Here is a 19,889-nt window from a genome sequence, read left to right on the forward strand (position 1 = left end):
CCCGGCAGAATATTTCTATTTATAGGAATTTTGTGTATGTTTTCTTTTTGTTTATATGCTTATGAATTATATCTACTTAGAGGTGCAAAGTTATAAATTTAACAGATCAGTAATAAATACCAGCCTCTTAAATTCTGCAGTTGAAAGCACTTTAGTTTTTTCTTTTAATTGTGTCCCCAATTGGAAAAAAAAAATAATACTCTAAAATATTTATTCTATGGCTTTTTACTAAGTCATCTCTGTTTTAATTGACTTTTTAATTTTCCATTTTATAAAATTAATATTTTCATGTTCCATCAGAAAACTGTTGGAATAGGGATGCTTTCTTGGTTCAAAGAAGTAAAAATAGAGAAACTAAGCCCAGGATTCATAAATGTTGAATTTGGGGGAAAGGCCAGTTTTAGTATATAACTAGATCTAGCATCTCAATTTTGTCATTTAACCTTTTTGAACGTTTCCTTAAATGGTGTTTATGAGTCCAGTTGTTTTCCAGGAGTATGGATATACCAGATGAAGTCAATAGGGTTAGTGTAATTGGTTAACATTGTGAAGTTCTTACATTCTTATTATAATCAGTTATCATAAAAAAGGAACTATTTTAATAAAACAAAATATCACAGTTAGGTCTGTATCTTAATTCATATAGGAATGGACACTAGATTGTGGGATTTTCTTTGCTCTTTGATCTCTTCTTTACTTCTTTCTATATGTGTCCACTGTTTTTGATCAATAGCAACTTCTTTGCAATAATCTGATGCTGAGAAAATAAAGATTCAGAAAAAAATGATGTGTGGCTTTACATGCTCTATTTTCTGTATTTGTAGCTTCCATTAATAAAATAGTTATCTTCATAGTTACGTTAAATTTAACTTTACCTAAATGATGGAAATTTAATAAGCATTTAATGAACATTTCAATTTGAGAAATGAGCTTTGTTTCTCAACCTGCATAAACTTAAACCAGCCATCAGATCCTTTGCTTAAGTTTGCTAAGCAATAGGGCTTCCATCAATGCAATTGGAGCCTGACGTAGTGTCATCGTAAAATATTTTGAACTTTAGGATACCCTATCTTGTTCTGACCTAGCTGTGTGGGCTCATACTGATTCCGATGGCCATTCTCATTTATTTTTAAGTTGTTGGTATTAAGTTCCTGAAGAGTTACATGAGGATGACTGTTGTCACTCTTCTTATTCTACATTATTAGAATGTCCCAAATTATATTTTAAACAGGTTAAAGAAGATCAAGTCAAACAAATGGACATAGAAAATAGCTTTATTACCAAGTGGAAAGACACCCAAGTGAGTAGTAATAGTTAGAGCTCTAAAGAATTAAACAAAACAAATGTAAAGACATTTGCTATGTGTATTTTCAAGTTCCTATTTGAAGCAAAGTAAAAGTAATGGGTGAAAAAAAAACCTAAGTAAATTGGTTGTATAATTCTGCAACCTGATACATACACGCAAAATATGTTAATGTACATTTTTAAAATTGAAGGGAAAATCAGTATTAATTTACCTTTCAAGATTTTCTTTATAAAATCAGCATTCGTATATAAAAGCATGACTGAACATGCTAATGGATTTCAAAGGAAGCATTTAAAGCCAAAGAAATACTCAGAGTAAATTGAATATTCAGACAGCCTAGTGATTCTTTCTATTGTTATTTTGAAACTATAAATTATTTCTTACAGGCTTTTGCTTTGCATGCTTTCAGATGATTGTTATTAATGGAATGCGTCTAATGTGATCTTTGCAACACATTCTAATTTTTGTCTTCACTTGACTTTTCTATATCCTGTCCTGCTTTCCTCAGTCACATTATACTGTATTATTTTTGTGTTCAGGTTGCACCATGCTTGTTTGGTGAATATTCACTGGAACTTCTAACGGTGATCATTAATCACCTTCTAGTAACTAGGAATGGATTCAGGGTACCAATATAAATGATAGAAATGGGTTAAATGTATTCTGTTTACAGATATACTCAGATAATGAGGCAAATGCTTTTTTGTTAGATACAAATTTTCCTCAGTCCTGAAATATCCACAATAACTAGAGAAGTCATTGAAGCTGTTGTCATTCCATATGAAGAAAATGGGAGAAGTCTTAGATTAGTACTACAACTACGATATTACTTAATGAATTATTTTCTCCATTTTAATTATGCAGCTTCCAAAGGAGTTCGATTTCACCCTAAAAAAAAAAAATAGCTCATTATCAGTTATCTCAAATTCTCACTTTTTTTTTGGAGCAGGGAGGAGGGCTTTAATAATGAAATAAAGGATTGTGTGAGGCTGAAAGGTAATCTTTAACCACATTACCTACATTGTTATTAAAAAGTTTGAGTATCCTTTTGCATTTTTATCTTTTATATTCATATTACAGTAAACCAGTTTTGAATTCTTTCAGTTCAGTCCCTATAAGTAAGTAAAAATAAGAATTAAATATAGTAATTGGAAAAGATAAGTAAAAGAGTCTGGGAAAATCTGTTCTTTTACTTCAAAACTGTCCTCTGGAGTATTTTTTTTTCTGACATTCTGTGTCTTTGTCTTACCCCTGTTTGAATTTCTTACCTATTCTTTTTTATTTCACTCTGTGAATTCTTTGTATTTACTTTTTAAGTTTTAAAATGTGTCCTTCCTGGAGATCTGTTTATGCACAGTGAAAAGCAAAAGTGTCAACTGCATCCATTCCTTACTGGAGTTTATCTGTAGCATTGAAAGTGAGGAGGAAAAATGAAATAAACTTTTCTGAGCCTGTAATGCCAGAAAAGTCAAGGAACTTCTTCAAAGTGTATCTTTAATGTTTTCCCCACAAGTTTACTCATTAGATTTTATGCTGAGGCAAATGTAATTTGATAATTTCTTGATTATGAACTTTTTATTTTTTAAATCAGGTGATATTATTTCTAATTTGTTACATAACTTAAGGGAACTTCCAGAAAAAGTCACTCAAAGTATTTTTCATAGATTCATTTGGTTCTCTGTTAACCTTCTATGCTGTCAATCTATATGGTGATATCTTAATGCCTTTTATTTTCGGGCTTGTATCTTCTTCACTTAGTCTGTCTTCTGGAATATAATAATGACTTCAATTAATACTTAATCCTTGGCCAAAGATAATTAAAAACTTCTTTTTATTGTCTGCCATAATCCATGAATGACCTCACTTCTTCTTTGAAAATGTGGCAAGCCATATTTTACCTTTTAAATATTGATGTCATGCACACATTATAGCTTAAAGCAAAATTACATATGTTCATTTTCACCCTCATTTTGTTTATCCTGTTAATGTACATGCTGGTGGCTCCTACCACTTCTGATGTCACAGCCAGCTTATTTTCATCATAGCTAGAATCATTTTAGGAAGAAGGTAAGCCTATTTGAGAGCACTAAGCTCTTGGGTAAGAAATTTTAAAAAATCATTGGATTGTTGTTGCTGTTTATAACATTTGTGTAAATTCCTTGTCCTTAATCAACCATATCTGGAAATGATCACTTCATGCTTGTGAACAGGGGAATCAAGCTCGTTTCATTGTTATAAAATATTCAGAAATATGACTAGGGCTTTATAATTGTCTTCAGTTTCAAATGTGTGTTTTTATACCATATTTATCTGTGTTGTTTTCATCTCTGCCCTTTTCTAGGTTTCCCAGGCTGGAGATTTGTTAATTGAAGTATATGTAGAAAGGAAGGAACCTGACTGTAGTATTATAATTCGGGTAAGTTCCAAAGGTGGATGTAAAGAGGACTGTCGGAAGTCACAAATGTTAGCATTATTTCACATATTTTAAATTTTCCATTATTATATATTATGTTACCTCTCCAGTTCAAACAACAACTGACAACATAGACTTTTTATACCAATATCCTTCAGGAAGTCTGTATTTTAATAATTTGGAAAGAGAATATCTTATGTGCTTTGGATTACATGGTAAGATTTTCTTTAGGTTCAGGAAAATAACCCACACTCCGCTCTTCCTAGCTTCCTAACGTTGGACAAGTTGTTTGCCCTGACCAAGCCTCGGTATTCTTACTAGTAAAGTGAGGAAAAATCACAGTATTACATCATAGCATTGATGTGAGGACTCAGTAAGATAATGCATGTAAAACCCTTAGTATATTGCTCAGCACATGTTTAATAAATAACTGTTACTACCAGTGCTGTTACTGTTAATAATAATCTCCCACCCTTGTTTTCTATATTTTAACATCCAATCTTGCAATTTGTTTGAATGTAACTCTGGAATATTTGCTTGGATAACTCTTTTCTCCCTTGAGAGTATTGATCATTTGTGATGAATTAAAAACAGATCTTTCTCATACTACTATGTTCAGTAATCTGCCTGCCTTACAGATAGGAACTGATATTTCAGGTTGCTATTTGGTAAGACTGCTTTATTTGTATGAACAATAGACATTCTGCCATGTAACAGAAATTTGGCTTTAGCTACTTATCTTTTTAAAGTCCAGGATTAAACAGAGTCACAACTTAGATGTATTTGGACTTAAATATACCTTGATTTTAAGTTACGTGTTTCTAATGATTAAGTATTGTAACTATACGCCGTTAACTACATTACTATAGTACATGAAGCTGAAATATAAATACTATAATCGTAGGCTTTTTCTTTATGAGACATTTGCCTTGCCACGCCCTGACCGTGTCATATTTCTTATACTGAATGCATAGTGTTGATCGTAAGAGATGTGAGGAACTAGTACAGATCAATCAGCACAAGTTAATCACTAATGTTAGAGGAGGTATTCAAAGCACATGACTTTATACACAAGCTCTTTACTAACACAATTTAATTTTATTTTCTAAAGTCATAACATAAGTTATAATTGAGACAAGTTCTTATGTGTTTAGGTAAAGGACTTTCCAGTTTCACCTCTAGTAACTCCAAATGCTCTTTGGAAAATAACAAAAACTAATCAAAAACAATTACATTGGTTTTAGTGCTTATGATTCTGCAAAACCCTTTAGTTATGTTTATCTCAGCTACTTATTACCTCAACCAGTGGAGGTAGATGAAGCAGGTGGTATTCCAAGTTTATAGGAATGGAAACTGGGAAGTAAGAATATTAAGGCCAGAATACAAATCTGGGTTATTATAATCCTGAGTTGATGTTCAGTAGGCTGATCTGTATATTCTGTAGAGAAATAATTTCCCAAGTGTGGAGTTTTAGTTGTTCTAAAGAGGAGCTTTGATCTCTCTTGATGCAAGGAATAGAGTTCTGGTCTTTCTATTTTCAAACCAAGGTGCTTCTTGCTACCTATTTCACAAGTTGATTTCTCAATAATTTATTGTTATTTTAAAGAAAGGGCTAACCTTAACAATATTGAATGTTCAGGCAGATCAACAGCATCACTGAAACGATTCACCTACTCCATACTGCTAGATGTTCTCTACTATTCCTAGACGCTATAATAAGCTTTTTTTTTTTTAAGTTTATATTTTTTGGGGGTTTTCTAAATAGGAAAAGTGGACTTCATTGTATAATTATTACATTCCAAAAAGCACTAAATTTCATAAAAATACAAAAGATCGACTTTGTGAATTACCTGCTGTGAAATCGGTTTTTGTTATTTACGTGTGTGCAGTATGCTTGTGAGCAACTATTGGCAGGAGAAATTGAAACAAATACATTTCTAAGGAATTTTTCCATAGAGACATCCTTTTACTGAAAATGTACAAACCAAGTTGCAAGTGCAATATTATAATGCCTTATAACTAAATTCTAATTTAAGAAAGCCATCTTGCTTTTGGCCAGCACGCACTTAAGATTGGCAAAAACAAAAACAAGAAGAAACAAATAAAAAATTCCAGAAGTCCCTGAAGAGGTGATGTGCTTATACAGTGGCCTAAGGCTTTGGGAGTTTTGTGAAACCAGCCCCCAGGCTGGCATTGCAGACTCTGCCATACACCCTGGAATCCTGGTTCCAGCATACTTTAGTATCCCACCATCTGTCACTTGGCATGGCAGGGCATACCACAGACTACCAAGACCCTGGAGCTTTTTGGCATGACTGATAGACATCAATTGTGCATAATTTAGAATCCAGGCTGAATAAACCAAGTTACTCTAAACTCTTAATTATAGAACTGATGAGTGAAAAGTTTTACACTTAGAGGACTGTTGGATTCATTGTCTGGCAAAGGCCATTCCGCATGTGACTAGGTACATTATTTCCTTCTGAGTGGTCTAATTGCTCATTAAGTGATAAAAAAATTATGTCCATATTGTAATCCCTTTTTGTACATACATACATTTTATGAAAAGGATCTGAACATGCTATTTTCTGTATGGGATTAGGGAAGCTGGTTTTAAGTAGGCTCAGGATAAATTCGGGATATCATTAAATAGTGGATGGGGAATATTATTGACCTATCATAAGGCTACTTCTCTTTCTAACACATTTTTTGAAGAAATATTGCTTCTCTTACAGATATCTCCTGTGATGGAAGCAGAAGAATTTACTAATGATATATTAGCAATAAAAAATATCACTCCTACAAAAGGTGATATTTGGGCCACGTTTGAAGTCATTGAAAATGAAGAGCTAGGTAAGTGACTTTTATGCTAGGATTCTTAAATTCCTTGTACTGTAAAAAAAGTACTCTTTATGACAAGACTTTGCAAACATTTTATGTCTTGAAATCTTGTTATGATTTTTTTTTACATTAGTGCATGTGTTAATATATGTTATCACTATTTGAGGTTGCCTTTTATGATTTTACTCATCAAAATAATTATATTAGTTTATTGACTATAAAGTATAGTGCAAGACTTTAGGAATCTCTTTTGCTACCTCGGGAAAGAAGACCTTTGTTTATAAGGACAAGTAATTTGATTTGGAACAATATTCTGAGTGGTGTGAATTACTATTATTTAACAAGAACACTACTATTATTTAACAAGAACAAAAAATGTTGATTTAAAATTATTGTTTATTCTATAAAATAATTTTAATAGCGGCAGAAACTTCATTTTTGTCTTTTTCTTTTTTCTATCTTTAGTGGATCAAATATTTAGTTGTCTTTCATTTCCAAGATGCCTGGGGGTAAAGGTAGCATTTAAACCACCTTGACTACCCCAACAGTCAAGGGCTGAATAAGTTTAACATTTCAGTAACACCATGCAGTTTCAAAGACCTCCAGAAAAAAGAAAATAAGATACAGAATGTCTTTGTACCTTCACCATCTGTGTAGCTGCTACCTACTAAGGTCTTGGGACACTTCGGAGTATAGCTGCCAAACTGCCACAAGGAAAATCTTGCCACCATCAATCTCAGGATAAAAATTAAAATTCAATGTTTAAATACCCCATAGTGTGTTATTGGGAGTGTTGCAATCAGTGTTAAAATGAAATGGGATTGTCAGAACTTTGTCTTTCATTATTCTGTCTTTATGTTTTTATTCCTGCATTATGATTGTGCACAATTCTTTAGAATTTAAAATGTGTCAAAATTATTTTTAAATATACATTGCCGAGATCTAATGACTCTGGTACTTGAATGTCAGTTCACAGTGTCTCCCTCAGTCAGTCTCAATCCTCCTCGTGCACAGAAATACTCTGGCTCCCGTGACCCCCAACTGTCAAGTCCCCAGGTTCACCTCTGAGTTCACTTTCTCCACCCTGCTATGGCATTTATTGTTAATGACTATTCCCTTTTTATCTGACGATCTTCACTCTGTGTTCCATACTGCCTAGATTCTCTTCATGATTTTCTGGTCATTTTACCTCTTTTGTAGTTTCTCCTTATTCTATCTTCTAAACATTGGGTTTTCCTTGCTGCAGTCTCCTTTGCCATCTTTTCTCATGTTACCTGTTTTTTTTTTTTTTTTAAATAGATAATCTTTTCCATTTTTTGTGCTTGGCTAACATATATTAACTGGTGTTTCCCAAATATACCTTTGTTCTTCCTTCATCTGGCCCATGTTATGACCTCTTTTAAAACCTAGACTAAAAGTTTCACTACATTTTGTGTCATTTCTCTTTATAGTACTTATCACCTTGATTTTTCTTGTCTCTATTGGCGGGGGCTCCTTGGAAAGTAGGAGCAATTATGTTGTTGTTGTTTTTTAATCTCTCATATCTGGCATAGTGCATAGTATATAGTAGCCATAAAATCTGTTGAATAAGTGAAGCTTGATTTTGTATGACTCTGTGGTACAAGGGTGACAAAGTTTTTATTTTTCAACTTTGTTTACTTTTAAAGAATGGGTCACTCAGTGACCAGCTTTATTATATTTGTGCATAAAGGTCACTGTCAGCATTATTGCCAGAAATATCTTTCCACATTACGAATTGGTTTACATTGTTCCAGCACATAAAATCCTTTTATTATTTCCTCATTGCATATCCATCCTTTGCAGTCTAGGTCAAATGTCCCTTCCTTCATGATGTTCCCACTGATTTCTTTCTCATCATTTGTTTAAAAATCTGTAATGTTATATATTACACGACTTACAGAATAGTAATGTGTATATACCCTGCCCTACACTCTGGTTTTTTTAGGCCGTTTACCATATATTTTAGACCTTTATATTTTTGATTACTTCTCATAGGGCAGTTGATGTGGATCACATTCGACAAAAGTCTTTTCAACTGAAACGGGGCAAAAAAGTAGATGTATTCTGCTCTGAATGATACAGACTGTGGCTACTGGTATAGATGCATCCAAATCTGGGAGGCATATAGAAAGAGATCTCTGCCTGAAGATTAGGAACAATGAAGGGACCTCAAGGCCCTGTTTAGTGCTTGGACAGATGATTGTCTCCTACACACTTCTATTCCCATTGCTTTTAAAAGTTTGACAGCAGAGTATTGAATTGTGGATTTAGGGGTAGGTATCCTCTCCCTACCTCCCTTGCCATCTCAAGGGTTGAGTACATTAAAGCATATCCTTGTGTCATTGGAGGTCTGTATTTCTGGCTACTGGTCATCCTCAGAGGAGCAAGAAGATGGATGAGGATAGGAAGGAATTATATATAGCTAGAAGAGGGGCTGCATTAAACCCAGAAACATTGTTTTGAAATTTTATCTTGGCAATCAAGGGATGTTTACCCTCAAAATGACTAATTATAAACTTGAATGTGGTAATTAGTATATAAAATGCTAAGACTGAATTGGATTTTTTTTTATTTTTACTTCTGTCTAATGTAAAAAAGTTGTCTTTATGAAGATATCTAAAAAACTAGGAGACATCAAGTTTTTATTGTGAATATCTCAATGTATAAACAAAGAAATGTATCGTGTGTACCTAGAAAGAATACACTTAGAATTAAGAATTCAAATTTGGCTTGGTCTTAAACTTTGGCCAACTGTACAAGTAGAAACTGCAGGAAGAGAAAAACTTCCAGAAGAATAATGGTAGGAGAGCAACAAAAGGGCCTGTGGTATGTTGGTTTACTGAAGCCAGTGGAACATGTAGTACCACCTGACCTGAAACGTTGAAGGCTTTATTTCTGGTAACAAGCAGGGGAGATAAAGTGAAATATAAGGAGGAGATGAAAGTAAAGGCATAGGTAGTAAGAAAGTTGTAGTTGATAAGAGTGCCAGCCAGGCAACTGGTGTGTTTTCTAATGCAAACATAAGTTCTCCAAGTAACAAAGTAACAAAAACAAATGAATATATAGATTTATAAATGAGTAAACCAGAGTGCTGAATTTTAAGTCTCTTTAGACTTTAAAGCAAGAGTTCTCTATGCTCTCATATCCAGTGTTTCCTTTGTATAATAAATTTTGGGTAATCTTCCCTTTACCATCCTGAGATCATCTATTGTACTCATTAAAAATTAATACCCTAATTAAAATATGAAAATTAAAGGGACCTGTGCATTATAGCATGTAAATGCTGAGAAACTCCTATATGGCTGCAGATGATGAAAATAGATTCTTAAACCTGTAAATGGAATCACCGTGGATGTAGCAGCTACTAATTCAGATTGCTATAATCTTGTACATTTTTTTCACTCAAATGATATTCTAGCATTATTGTCATTGGTGAGATGGTGCACAACTTTTAAGGAAGTTCTGACTAAAACAGTACAATCATTTTTTTGTTTATGTGGTAGTCAGATTCATGGCAAAATATGTTATAACCATTTAAAAATTTTGGTGTTTTTGACATTTTGATTTTGGTATGAAATATACATTTCATACATTGATATGAAATATACATTAACCTGAGTTAGATTCTAGCCTCAATTAATTATAATTAGGTTTTTCCTGTAAATGAATGCTTCATGAAATTTGTATTGGAAAGATAACAAATATTTCTTGTCTCACTTTTTGAAGAATGTCAGACATCCTGGAACCACAGCTACCAATCATTAGGATAAGTTGAAATCCACACTAGGAAAGGGTGTCCCTTCCATAAGAGCCAGTCATCCAAAGTATGCTGTTATTTCAATGCTTTACCTTAAAACCAAACCCATCCTCTCCCAGTGTAGACCCCATTACCCTCTAGGCTTTTCACATCTTAAAAAAAAAAAAGTTGAATGCTGAAAAGGACTCCTTTAAATGGGCTCCACTGAGAGATCCAAGTTTGCCGAGCAGTTACTCTTTATGCAGTAATATCAAAAAAAAAAAAAAAAAGATGACTCATTTTGTCCTCATAGCTATTATGATGTGGAAGATCTGTTTATTTTTTCATTAGGATTCTTTCTAGCTCTTCTGATTGACACATAAACTGCTGTTATCTTCTGATTATGTGGTCAGAGCACACTTTTTCACTTTGCATACGTTACCTTGTTCGGTTCTCAAGAAAATCTTTGCAAATTGAAATTATTTTTCCTCAAATTACATGTGAGAAAACCGTCATAGGAAGGCTTACACATGTGTTCAAAATAAAACTAAGTATGATAGTTAAGATTTGGAGCTTTAAAGTCAGATAGGTTTGGGACGCACATCTCTCTTCCTCACCTTAACCAGCCATGTGACTTGAGGCAAGGAGCTAAACCTTTGTGATCCTTAGCTTTCCTTACATGTAAAACATGAATAATAATATCTAGTGAAGAGTGTTATCGTGAGGATTGAAAGTGATAACTGATTTAAAGCATCCAGTGTATAATAATGCCTGATACATAATTGTTATTCCATAAATGACAACTGTTGTTGCAATCGGTAGTGTCTCAAAGCTTGCAAGTAGTAGGCTGAAAAATTATTTAAAGCCAGATGTAAATGGAGTGCTTATTCAATAATTAGTTTTACCTTCAAATACATATAACTTCAATTTGAAGACAACTAATTTATGAGTTATTAACAATTGAATTATAACTTTGGCAAATTGTGTGCAGTTATGATCTTTTCCCACTCTTTTAGAAAATTATTTGAAGAAAAGTAGTATTGATATAGCACAAAAGATTTTGTCTGGCTTTATGATGACTTATATTTTGTCTTTCTGTTAATATCTTTATTTATGGGCCACCAAAGAAAGCAATGAGATAGTTTATTTGTCAAATATTTATTGAGCATTTATTATATACTCAGCACTATTCTGTGTATAGGGTATATATAATAGTAAACATGATGTATATTTGTACTCAAGATGTATGGCCTAGTGATTTTTTCTTTTCTTCTTTATTTTTGCCATTATTATAGTAGGTTAGCTTACTCCAATAAGCACAGAATGCAGAACAGGATTTCACTTTACTGGGTAGGAAGCAAACATCTGGTAATTTACATTGGAAGCAGACAATTTATTTTTCTTTTCTGAAACTAGGAATTGTTGATGACTTCTAATATAATATGATCATAGCAGGGGAAACCAGTATTAGGGAGGATGTGATATATTTATTTAAACTAAACTTGTGATTTTATTGTCTGTTACATTATGATGGATCATAAACATGATGCTTTTGATGTGCTTTTTCTTGTTTGTCATTTGCCTCATTACTTTAACCAAAAACAAAAAGCTCAAGTGCTATATGTGCTTTATGTTTTGGATGATATGAAAGAGTTAAATTGACTTTTACATGGCTACATCACTAAAAAAACAGCATTGACACCTTCATGTCAGAGCTTCTGTTATTATTTCAGTTATGCTATGTGCAGTGTACTGAGAAAAGGTTTGAATTTCTTTTATTCCAGCATATGCTTCTGTTGCTACATGTTATTAACTGATTGACATATTTTGATCAGCAAAAACTTTGCTGTGAAGCTTCAATTGTAATTCTAAAACTTGTTCTTTTTAACTCTATGCTAAGAATATATGCTGCACTTAAAATTATGATTGCCTAAATTAAAATGTATATGGGTGAATATTCTTCAGAGAGAGATATTGAAGCTGTCATTTAATCTCTTGCTAGTTGGTCTATTACATCAATAGTTAATATGTAACATTGACACATAATGTTTTTCATATTTCCTCTAGCAGTTAAATATAGACTACTTGGCACTATTTTGTAAATTATTTTATTGTTTTCTATAGAAGTTACTTTTTATAATTTTATATTAATTGGTTATGAAAATATTAACTATGAGTATTCACTAGTATTGATCCAAAATTATGAGTCCAATCTTTTGGGATAAACAAAAGATTATGATTAATTTATGATTACTAGTTAGTAATAGACAAAATTAAGTTTGTTAGCCCTTTTAAAATTATTTAATTGCATATAAAAATAGGAAGGTTTCCCTAAACAAACCAATATGTTATCTAAAAAAGAGGATGGGGATGCCTGTTCACCCTAGCACTTTGGGAGGCCAGGGCAGGTAGGCAGCCTGAGCCGAGAAGTTGGAGGCTGCAGTGAGCTATGATTGCACCACCGCACTCCAGCCTAGGTGACAGGGTGAGAACCTGTCTAAAAAAAAAAAAAAAAATGAAGTATTTTACAAGTAGAATTTATTGTACAAAGGGTAGAATTCTGAGATTTTTAGCACAAGAAAAGTACTTCTAATTTTTAAAAATAGATGAGTAACAAATAGTTATTCCTGCATAGATTAATTTGTATAGTTAATGTTACATGGTTAATAATTTTCTAGGTCTTAGGGTATCTTTTATGTAGTCATAGTGCTATTACTGTAGAACGTAAGATATGATTGTATATAATGTTGCATACAGACCTTTTCAAAGGGATCTTTTAAATGTATAGTTATAAAATTAAAAAATGTTGTCTTCATATATTTTCCATTTGATTTGGAATTTATTTTTTACAGAGCGTCCTCTTCACTACAAAGAAAATGTACTGGAGCAGGTGCTTCGGTGGAGTTCATTAGCTGATCCTGGCTCTGCTTATCTGGTGGTGAAGAGATTCTTAACTGCTGATACAATTAAACACTGCAGTGGTAGGTGTCATTACTTCACATTGTAGCTATGATTGAAAGTTCAAGTGGTTAAAGGGTAACTAATATGGGACAAGTAATATTTGAAAATGTGAAAAATGAGTAGCTACATACAGAATGAACTGACATAATACATAGATAAGAAAGAAGAATATATGGACAAGAAGAAATCTTCCCAATGTGTAGCGTTGGCTAATTTGATTGTACCAAGTTCAGATTTTTGGAAATAATAGTTTGTTTTTAAAGGTTGTTTACCATGCTTGTGCTTATGTATTTTCCCAATTTTTAGATTGAGGACAAGTCATCTCCTTGAATTACATTTGCATTGGAAAGCTTTCTGGGCATTAAAGGAATGCTAATCATATAGGCTCTGAGATAGAGTGCCTGCTATCCATCTCACATTTTTGTGATGATATTGGAAAATACATACATACAAAACAAAACACTTCCAGTTAGAATGCTTCCCATCCAACTGGAAGGAGACAGTGCAGATGTAAGGTTAATTAAGTAAATTAGCTAGCACAAGTGAACTATATAAGATAATTTCTGAACCTGTATGAAGTCTCAGAAAATATTTGTTTTGAAAATTCTTCTGTTTTGTTATTATCAACTGACAGATCCCAAAAAATGTCAGCCAGGAATATATGCAATCCAACTCAAAAAGCTAAGGATTCAAGTTTTGTAAGAGGAAATTTGCCATTACTTTTATGATTAATATTGTAATAACCATTATTATTTTTAATTGCATATCAGCAGAGCTCAATACACACCAAAGCTCATTTGAAGTTTTTTTAACTTCCTTTTAAGTTATATTACCCTTCGAATTTTACAAATGAAAGGAAGAGGAACTCAAGAGGACTTAAGCAATTTGCCTTGTATTATTCAGTTACTAAGTGTTAGAATGAAGAACTGATTTGTCTTCCTTCTAATTTTAATCATGTGAAAAAAGGTGGGGAGGATAGTACAGCTAATCAGTGCTGTAAACCTACTCAGTGTGATTGCATATTCTCTAGTTAATCAATAGTTAAGAGCTCTTAATTGTACCAAAGCTTATCGTATAAACTTCTGATTTAATGACACTGTCCTTTATATCTTACATACTTTTACTTACATGAAAGTACTTTTATAAAATGCAAGTAGTATAACAACTTTTATGTCATTGTGTTCTTAAAAGCATCTAAAAAAACCCAGATATTAACTCTTTATACTGTAGAAATTTAGCCTTTCAGAGACCTTTATCATGTTTTAAATTTTTTCATGCTCCTACATGTGATTGTGACCATATCCTGCCTGTGCCTTCTGAAGGATTGCAATAGGATTTCTCTGTACTCGTATGAATGCACATGTATGAATGCACATGTCATAACGTAGTGGTTCTCGGCTAGAAATGGTTCCCTTCCCTCCTCTCCACACCCACAAGACATGGAAAATGCATCATCTTGGGACATTTTGACTGTCACAACTTGGAGATTGGGTAGAGAGGCAGGTCTTCTTGTATTTAGTGGGTACAGACCAGGGATACTGCTAAATATTCTATAATACACAGGAAACTCTACGACAAAGAACTATCAGGCCCAAAATCTCAATGCTGATGTTGAGAAATCCTAATTTAGATAATCGATAATATCTGTCCCAATTTTGGAATTCAGGTATTCTTTCATTATCTTCCTGTTGAAATTTTTGTTTCTTTTTTTGTGAGACTCTTCTGAAATAGCTCTTAATTCTCCATGTTGCAAAATGTTTAAAAACTACACCTAGACATAATACCTTTGCTGTTTTGTGAATGCTGGTAGGCTTCTATGTGAATAAAAATAGATAACAATTTGATACTAAAAGGCTGTGTTATAAGGGAAGGTTTTTTTTATGTCTGAGGGTGAGGGTAATGTAACCCAAAACAAGTTCACCATTAAATGCTATTAATCTTCAGGGCGTGACTTGCCAGGGAGGGAACAAACAACCTAAGAAAGTGTAGATTGTGCTGATTTAGAGTAATCATATGTGAGTAAAATCTTCGCTGTGTAAGGGCAAGAAGAAATGGTGCAGTGACAGCCTGTACATTGGCTGTATCCATAAACTGGGTAGGAAGATTAGGTGATTTGGTGATATTCCACCTATCCCATTGGATCTTCTAGATGGAGACATTAGTGTGTCCTTCTGTTATAAAAGCATCAAGCCTCTGTAAGATCTGGACAAAGCATCTTGTATAAAAAAACTGGAGAAGAACTAGAGAAGCCAAGCAGAAGAAAGCAAGCTGGAGGCTTAAGCAAAGTTCAGAGATTTGGATGAAATAGTCTTTGTTTTTTGTTGGTGGTGTTGTAGTTTGTTTCTTTGTTTGTTTTGAGATAGACTCTTGCTGTGTCGCCTAGACTGGAGTACAGTGGTGTGATCTCAGCTCATGCAAACTCTGCCTCCCAGGTACAAGTGATTTCCTACCTAAGCCTCTTGAGTAGCTGGGATTACATGCACTCATCACAATGCCTTGCTAATTTTTGTATTTTTATTAGAGACCAGCTTTCACCATGTTAGCCAGTCAGGTCTTGAATTGCTGACCTCAAGTGAGGCACCTGCCTTGGCCTCCCAAGGATTAAATATTCTTTGGAGTAAAATGTCTGTAAACTTCTGTGTCACTTTCTTACCCACTTCATGTCTCTAACAGGTCAGGAACCATAAAATCCACCTTTGTCCCTGAACTATCCCTACTGCCTCATTTTATCAAACCAATATGCATCTTGTTGTACCAGGAACACTGCATTAAAAAAATAATGTTTTAAAGGAAAAACATCAGCAAATACATTAATTGGATCATTACATATTTGTAGTTATGTAGTTTGGTCAAAAATAGGAAAACCTATAAAATAAATACTTAAGGTATTCTTATTTTCCAGCCCATAAAATTTTTGTAAGTATTGAATTAGAGTTTGATTTATATTCAGATTGTAAAAGAAATATAATCTCTTTCATTTGGTTGTTTGCATATTCATTCTGTATTTGTTTGAATTTAGGTTTGCCTTTTTTAGAAATCTGTAATGTTTTTAAAAAATCATTTTCTTAGGTCATGACTTTTTCTTATAGTTGTGACTTAACAGCATCTTCAGCTTTATTAATACCTCTTATGGGACACACTTTGAGTTAGACTTTTGATAATGTTGATATTCAGTCTAATTTGTTTTTTTCTTGGCAAATGTCTCCTAATCAATCACAATGACTACCTACTCCAGGGTTATTGCTCCATTCATTACATCTACTACAACTTAAAATTGGGATCTAAAAGGAAAGTAATGAAAATAAATCAAATATGATTATTCTGTTAGTGTGTTAGCAGATAAACTGGAATCATCTCAGAAATGGTCAATTTTTCTTCAAGAAAAATGGAAATAATGTTAAAGACTTATTTCGTTTCTTAAGAATTTCTTATTCTGACCTGGGGCCAAGTAGAAATCATCAGAATTTGAAAAAAAGGAAAAAGCTGGGGAACAGTTGGTTGCAACCACATTTTTTTCTTAGTAACAGCTAGTATGTTAACATTTGTTAAAACAGAGTTGCCCTATAACATCCTTTGTACACTACACCCTCACACTAGATACCTAATTTTTATTCTATCCCTACATTTATAATATCTGTCTATTTATCTATGGCTTGCATTTCATTAATTGTATGAGTTTTTCCTGATATATCTAACAAATTATAACCATATACTTTGCTTGACATTATGTTTTCACCACTTGCTTTTAAAGCAAGAATGTTATATAAAAATTTGCTATTATAATTAAGGGGTTTTAATTTCCTCAATTTTCTTTGTTTATGTGAACTATTTAAAATATGCACTTAACACATAAGAATACATTTTAGAATCCAACACTTAATTTCTGCTCATTTATTTAAGGTAAGGAGGTAACATAATTTACTTTTATAGAGTTAGATGGGAGTAAGTACATTTTGTGTTGCCTCTACTTAAAAATTATTTGTGTTTTTCAAAAGCATTTGATTTCTTAGGAACATTTTGTGCCGTTGCCATTATTGTAATAAAGAGCTAACTAATTTGAAAACAAAGATAATAAATAGTCCTCATTTTTTTTCTACTCCATGTATTATGACTGAAGCATTAAGATAGGGAGAATAAAACCTTATTTACATTGCTGTTTAGACAGTGTCATAGCTTACGTAACCAAACCATCATTTATTATCTTTTAAATTAAACTTCAATATATCTATCATAAGCAAACCAAAAATGTATAGTTTCTGTAAGGCTGCAGAATAAATAATCCTCAGTGGCATACGTTTTGTTTTAGCACTGAAGTTTTTTGAAAATTATTCCAATAGAATATGATACATGAGAATGAAATTTTAATGAATGAAATGAGGAAGAAATACTATATCTAAAGATGTAAGATGTAATTCAAATGCATATTCCTTTGAATTCCTTTAGATTGCTGTATATGACATGCTATGGAATTAAATTTGCATTAGAATAGAGTAAATCAAAATGCAACTACTTTAGGTAAATTCAGATCTGGAAAGCTGAGCCATTCACTGTCTATGAACTTAAAAAAAAAAGACAATTTCAACAAATGTAATAAATTCAGCTAGCTTTAATAATCCACATTTCACTCCCATCATGTTTTCTTAAAGGCAAAGACATACAAGAGATTAAAAGTAAGCCCTAGGCCATTACAGTTAAGATTTTTTGTTGTTGTTGTTTTGAAACTGATGATAGTCACTGATATTTACTATGGAGTACAAATTTCCTGACATTTTCTAATAATACAATTTTGTGGTGAGAAGCCCTATTGGTAAATTTGTATTAACTCTTTATTAGGCAGTAATCTATAGAAAATTTAAAGTATTTAATTTGAGTTTTGTTAAGCATTATCTATACCCAGAAAGAACAGAAATTCTAAATGTATGACAACTGTTGAAATATTAGAGTACAAGCAGCATGAAATAATGGACTACTCTAGGTCAGGATGTTTATGAAGCTCTTTCAGTCACAGCAAAGTAGTTCAGCTAGATGTTTGTAGACATCTCTTCTTCCACTGAATGTGTCTCCTTCAAGGAAATCTTTCTTGGTTAGTTTTTCTTGTACATGCCATCTTCCTATAACAAGGCTATATTTTACTCTATTACGCACTAAAAGTACATGTTTAGTAAACTTTAAAAATATATAAATATATGAAACATTTTATAACTGAGCAAGTGCTGACAAAATTTTAGAGGACTGCCAACTTACTTTTACCTAGGTAGTTAGGGAATACTTTCCAGAGGATATATCATCAGATCTTTATCATGAAAGCTGTGTGTAGTTCTTGATATTATGGTTTAGATAACTCCTGGGATATTAAGATAGGGACACTAGAGGAGCTTGCTGGTTGGGAGTGATGAATGAAGCCACAGAATTCAGCTTTGGATGTGCTGAGCTTTAGGTGTCTGACATGTGTTTGAGGATATATACCTAGAAGGGAACTAAATACCTAAACCTAAGTAGCTCATTGTGTGGAAAGTGGTTTTAGCCTTGGCAGAATACTAAGTCATGCAATTTTAGTGTTAGAGTAAGAATATCAGAGAGCTAAACACAACACCAGCATTTAAAGAATAGATGTGGCAAAAGAGGCCCTGTCAAGGAACAGTCAGAAAAATTGCAAGAAAGAGAGAGAAACGACATGTAAATTGTCAAAGGAGTCCTTTTTTTTTTTTTAAAGAGTGCTTAACATTGTAAAATGATACATGAAACCAAGAAAGGCACCTGGACATGTACTGTTATTGTGGTTGATTGTGATGGTGATCATGATAATCATGACTATTACTTAGAAGTATCCCAGGATGTTAGATATTAAGAAACCTGAATTATCATTCTAGTATAGTTGCTTTCTAATCTTGTTACATAATTGTAAGCCACAATTTTCACGTTTGTCCATAAGACAATATAACCTGTCTTTTCTGCTTTGCAAAGTTGTATGCGAATCACATGAAAGAAAATATATGAACACTGAAAACTCCAGTGCTTTCTCTGTACTTATTAAGAGTATGTTGAAAATTATACATTCATTTAATATAAAAGAACTTTATCACACTAAATTATATTTTAGAAATGTCCATTATAATTCAATGTAATAATGAAAACAGTATAGGAAAATAATTTTCTGCTTTCTGCTATTTACTGCATTAGTAAAATGGCAAAAATTCTCTTGTAGTATTTTAGTCAATCCTGTTCCAGTAGTAACTGTATTTATAATTTATTTAGAAATAATTTAATTATAGAAGGATGTCAACAGGCTACTTGTTCTGTTAACCACTGCTACTTCAATACAGTCTTCCATAGTATCCGTGGGGAATTTGGGTCCATGACACTGCCATGCCCTGCCCGCCCACCTGCTTGTCATGGATACCAAAATCTGCAAATGCTCAAGTCCCTTATATCAAATGGCGGAGTATTTGCGTGTAACCTATGCACATCCTTCCAGTACTCTCAGCCATCTCAGATGAGTTATAATACCTAGAGCACTGTAAGTGCTATGTAAATAGCTGTGCTGTGATTTTTCTATTTGTATTTTAAATAGATATTTTTTTGTTTTTCAAATATTTTTTGACATGCTATTG

General features: G+C 32.8%; 1 protein-coding gene across 5 annotated transcripts in view; it reads left to right on the plus strand.

The window, feature by feature from the left end:
- The window catches only part of ARAP2 (ArfGAP with RhoGAP domain, ankyrin repeat and PH domain 2), a 190,165-nt gene that overhangs the window by 134,221 nt on the left and 36,055 nt on the right, over nt 1–19,889 (plus strand). For 4 of the 5 annotated variants that reach the window (XM_017527308.2, XM_017527306.2, XM_017527305.2 and 1 more), the window contains exons 24-27: nt 1,232–1,300; nt 3,648–3,722; nt 6,455–6,572; nt 13,170–13,298. In XM_017527308.2, coding sequence (XP_017382797.1) covers nt 1,232–1,300; nt 3,648–3,722; nt 6,455–6,572; nt 13,170–13,298 — 391 coding nt within the window. The remainder of the gene's footprint in view (nt 1–1,231; nt 1,301–3,647; nt 3,723–6,454; nt 6,573–13,169; nt 13,299–19,889) is intronic. The other variant, XM_017527309.2, reaches the window with a different exon arrangement.

This window comes from Cebus imitator, unplaced genomic scaffold (genome assembly GCF_001604975.1).
Source record: "Cebus imitator isolate Cc_AM_T3 unplaced genomic scaffold, Cebus_imitator-1.0 Scaffold47, whole genome shotgun sequence".
In the NCBI taxonomy this organism is placed as follows: Eukaryota; Metazoa; Chordata; class Mammalia; order Primates; family Cebidae; genus Cebus; species Cebus imitator.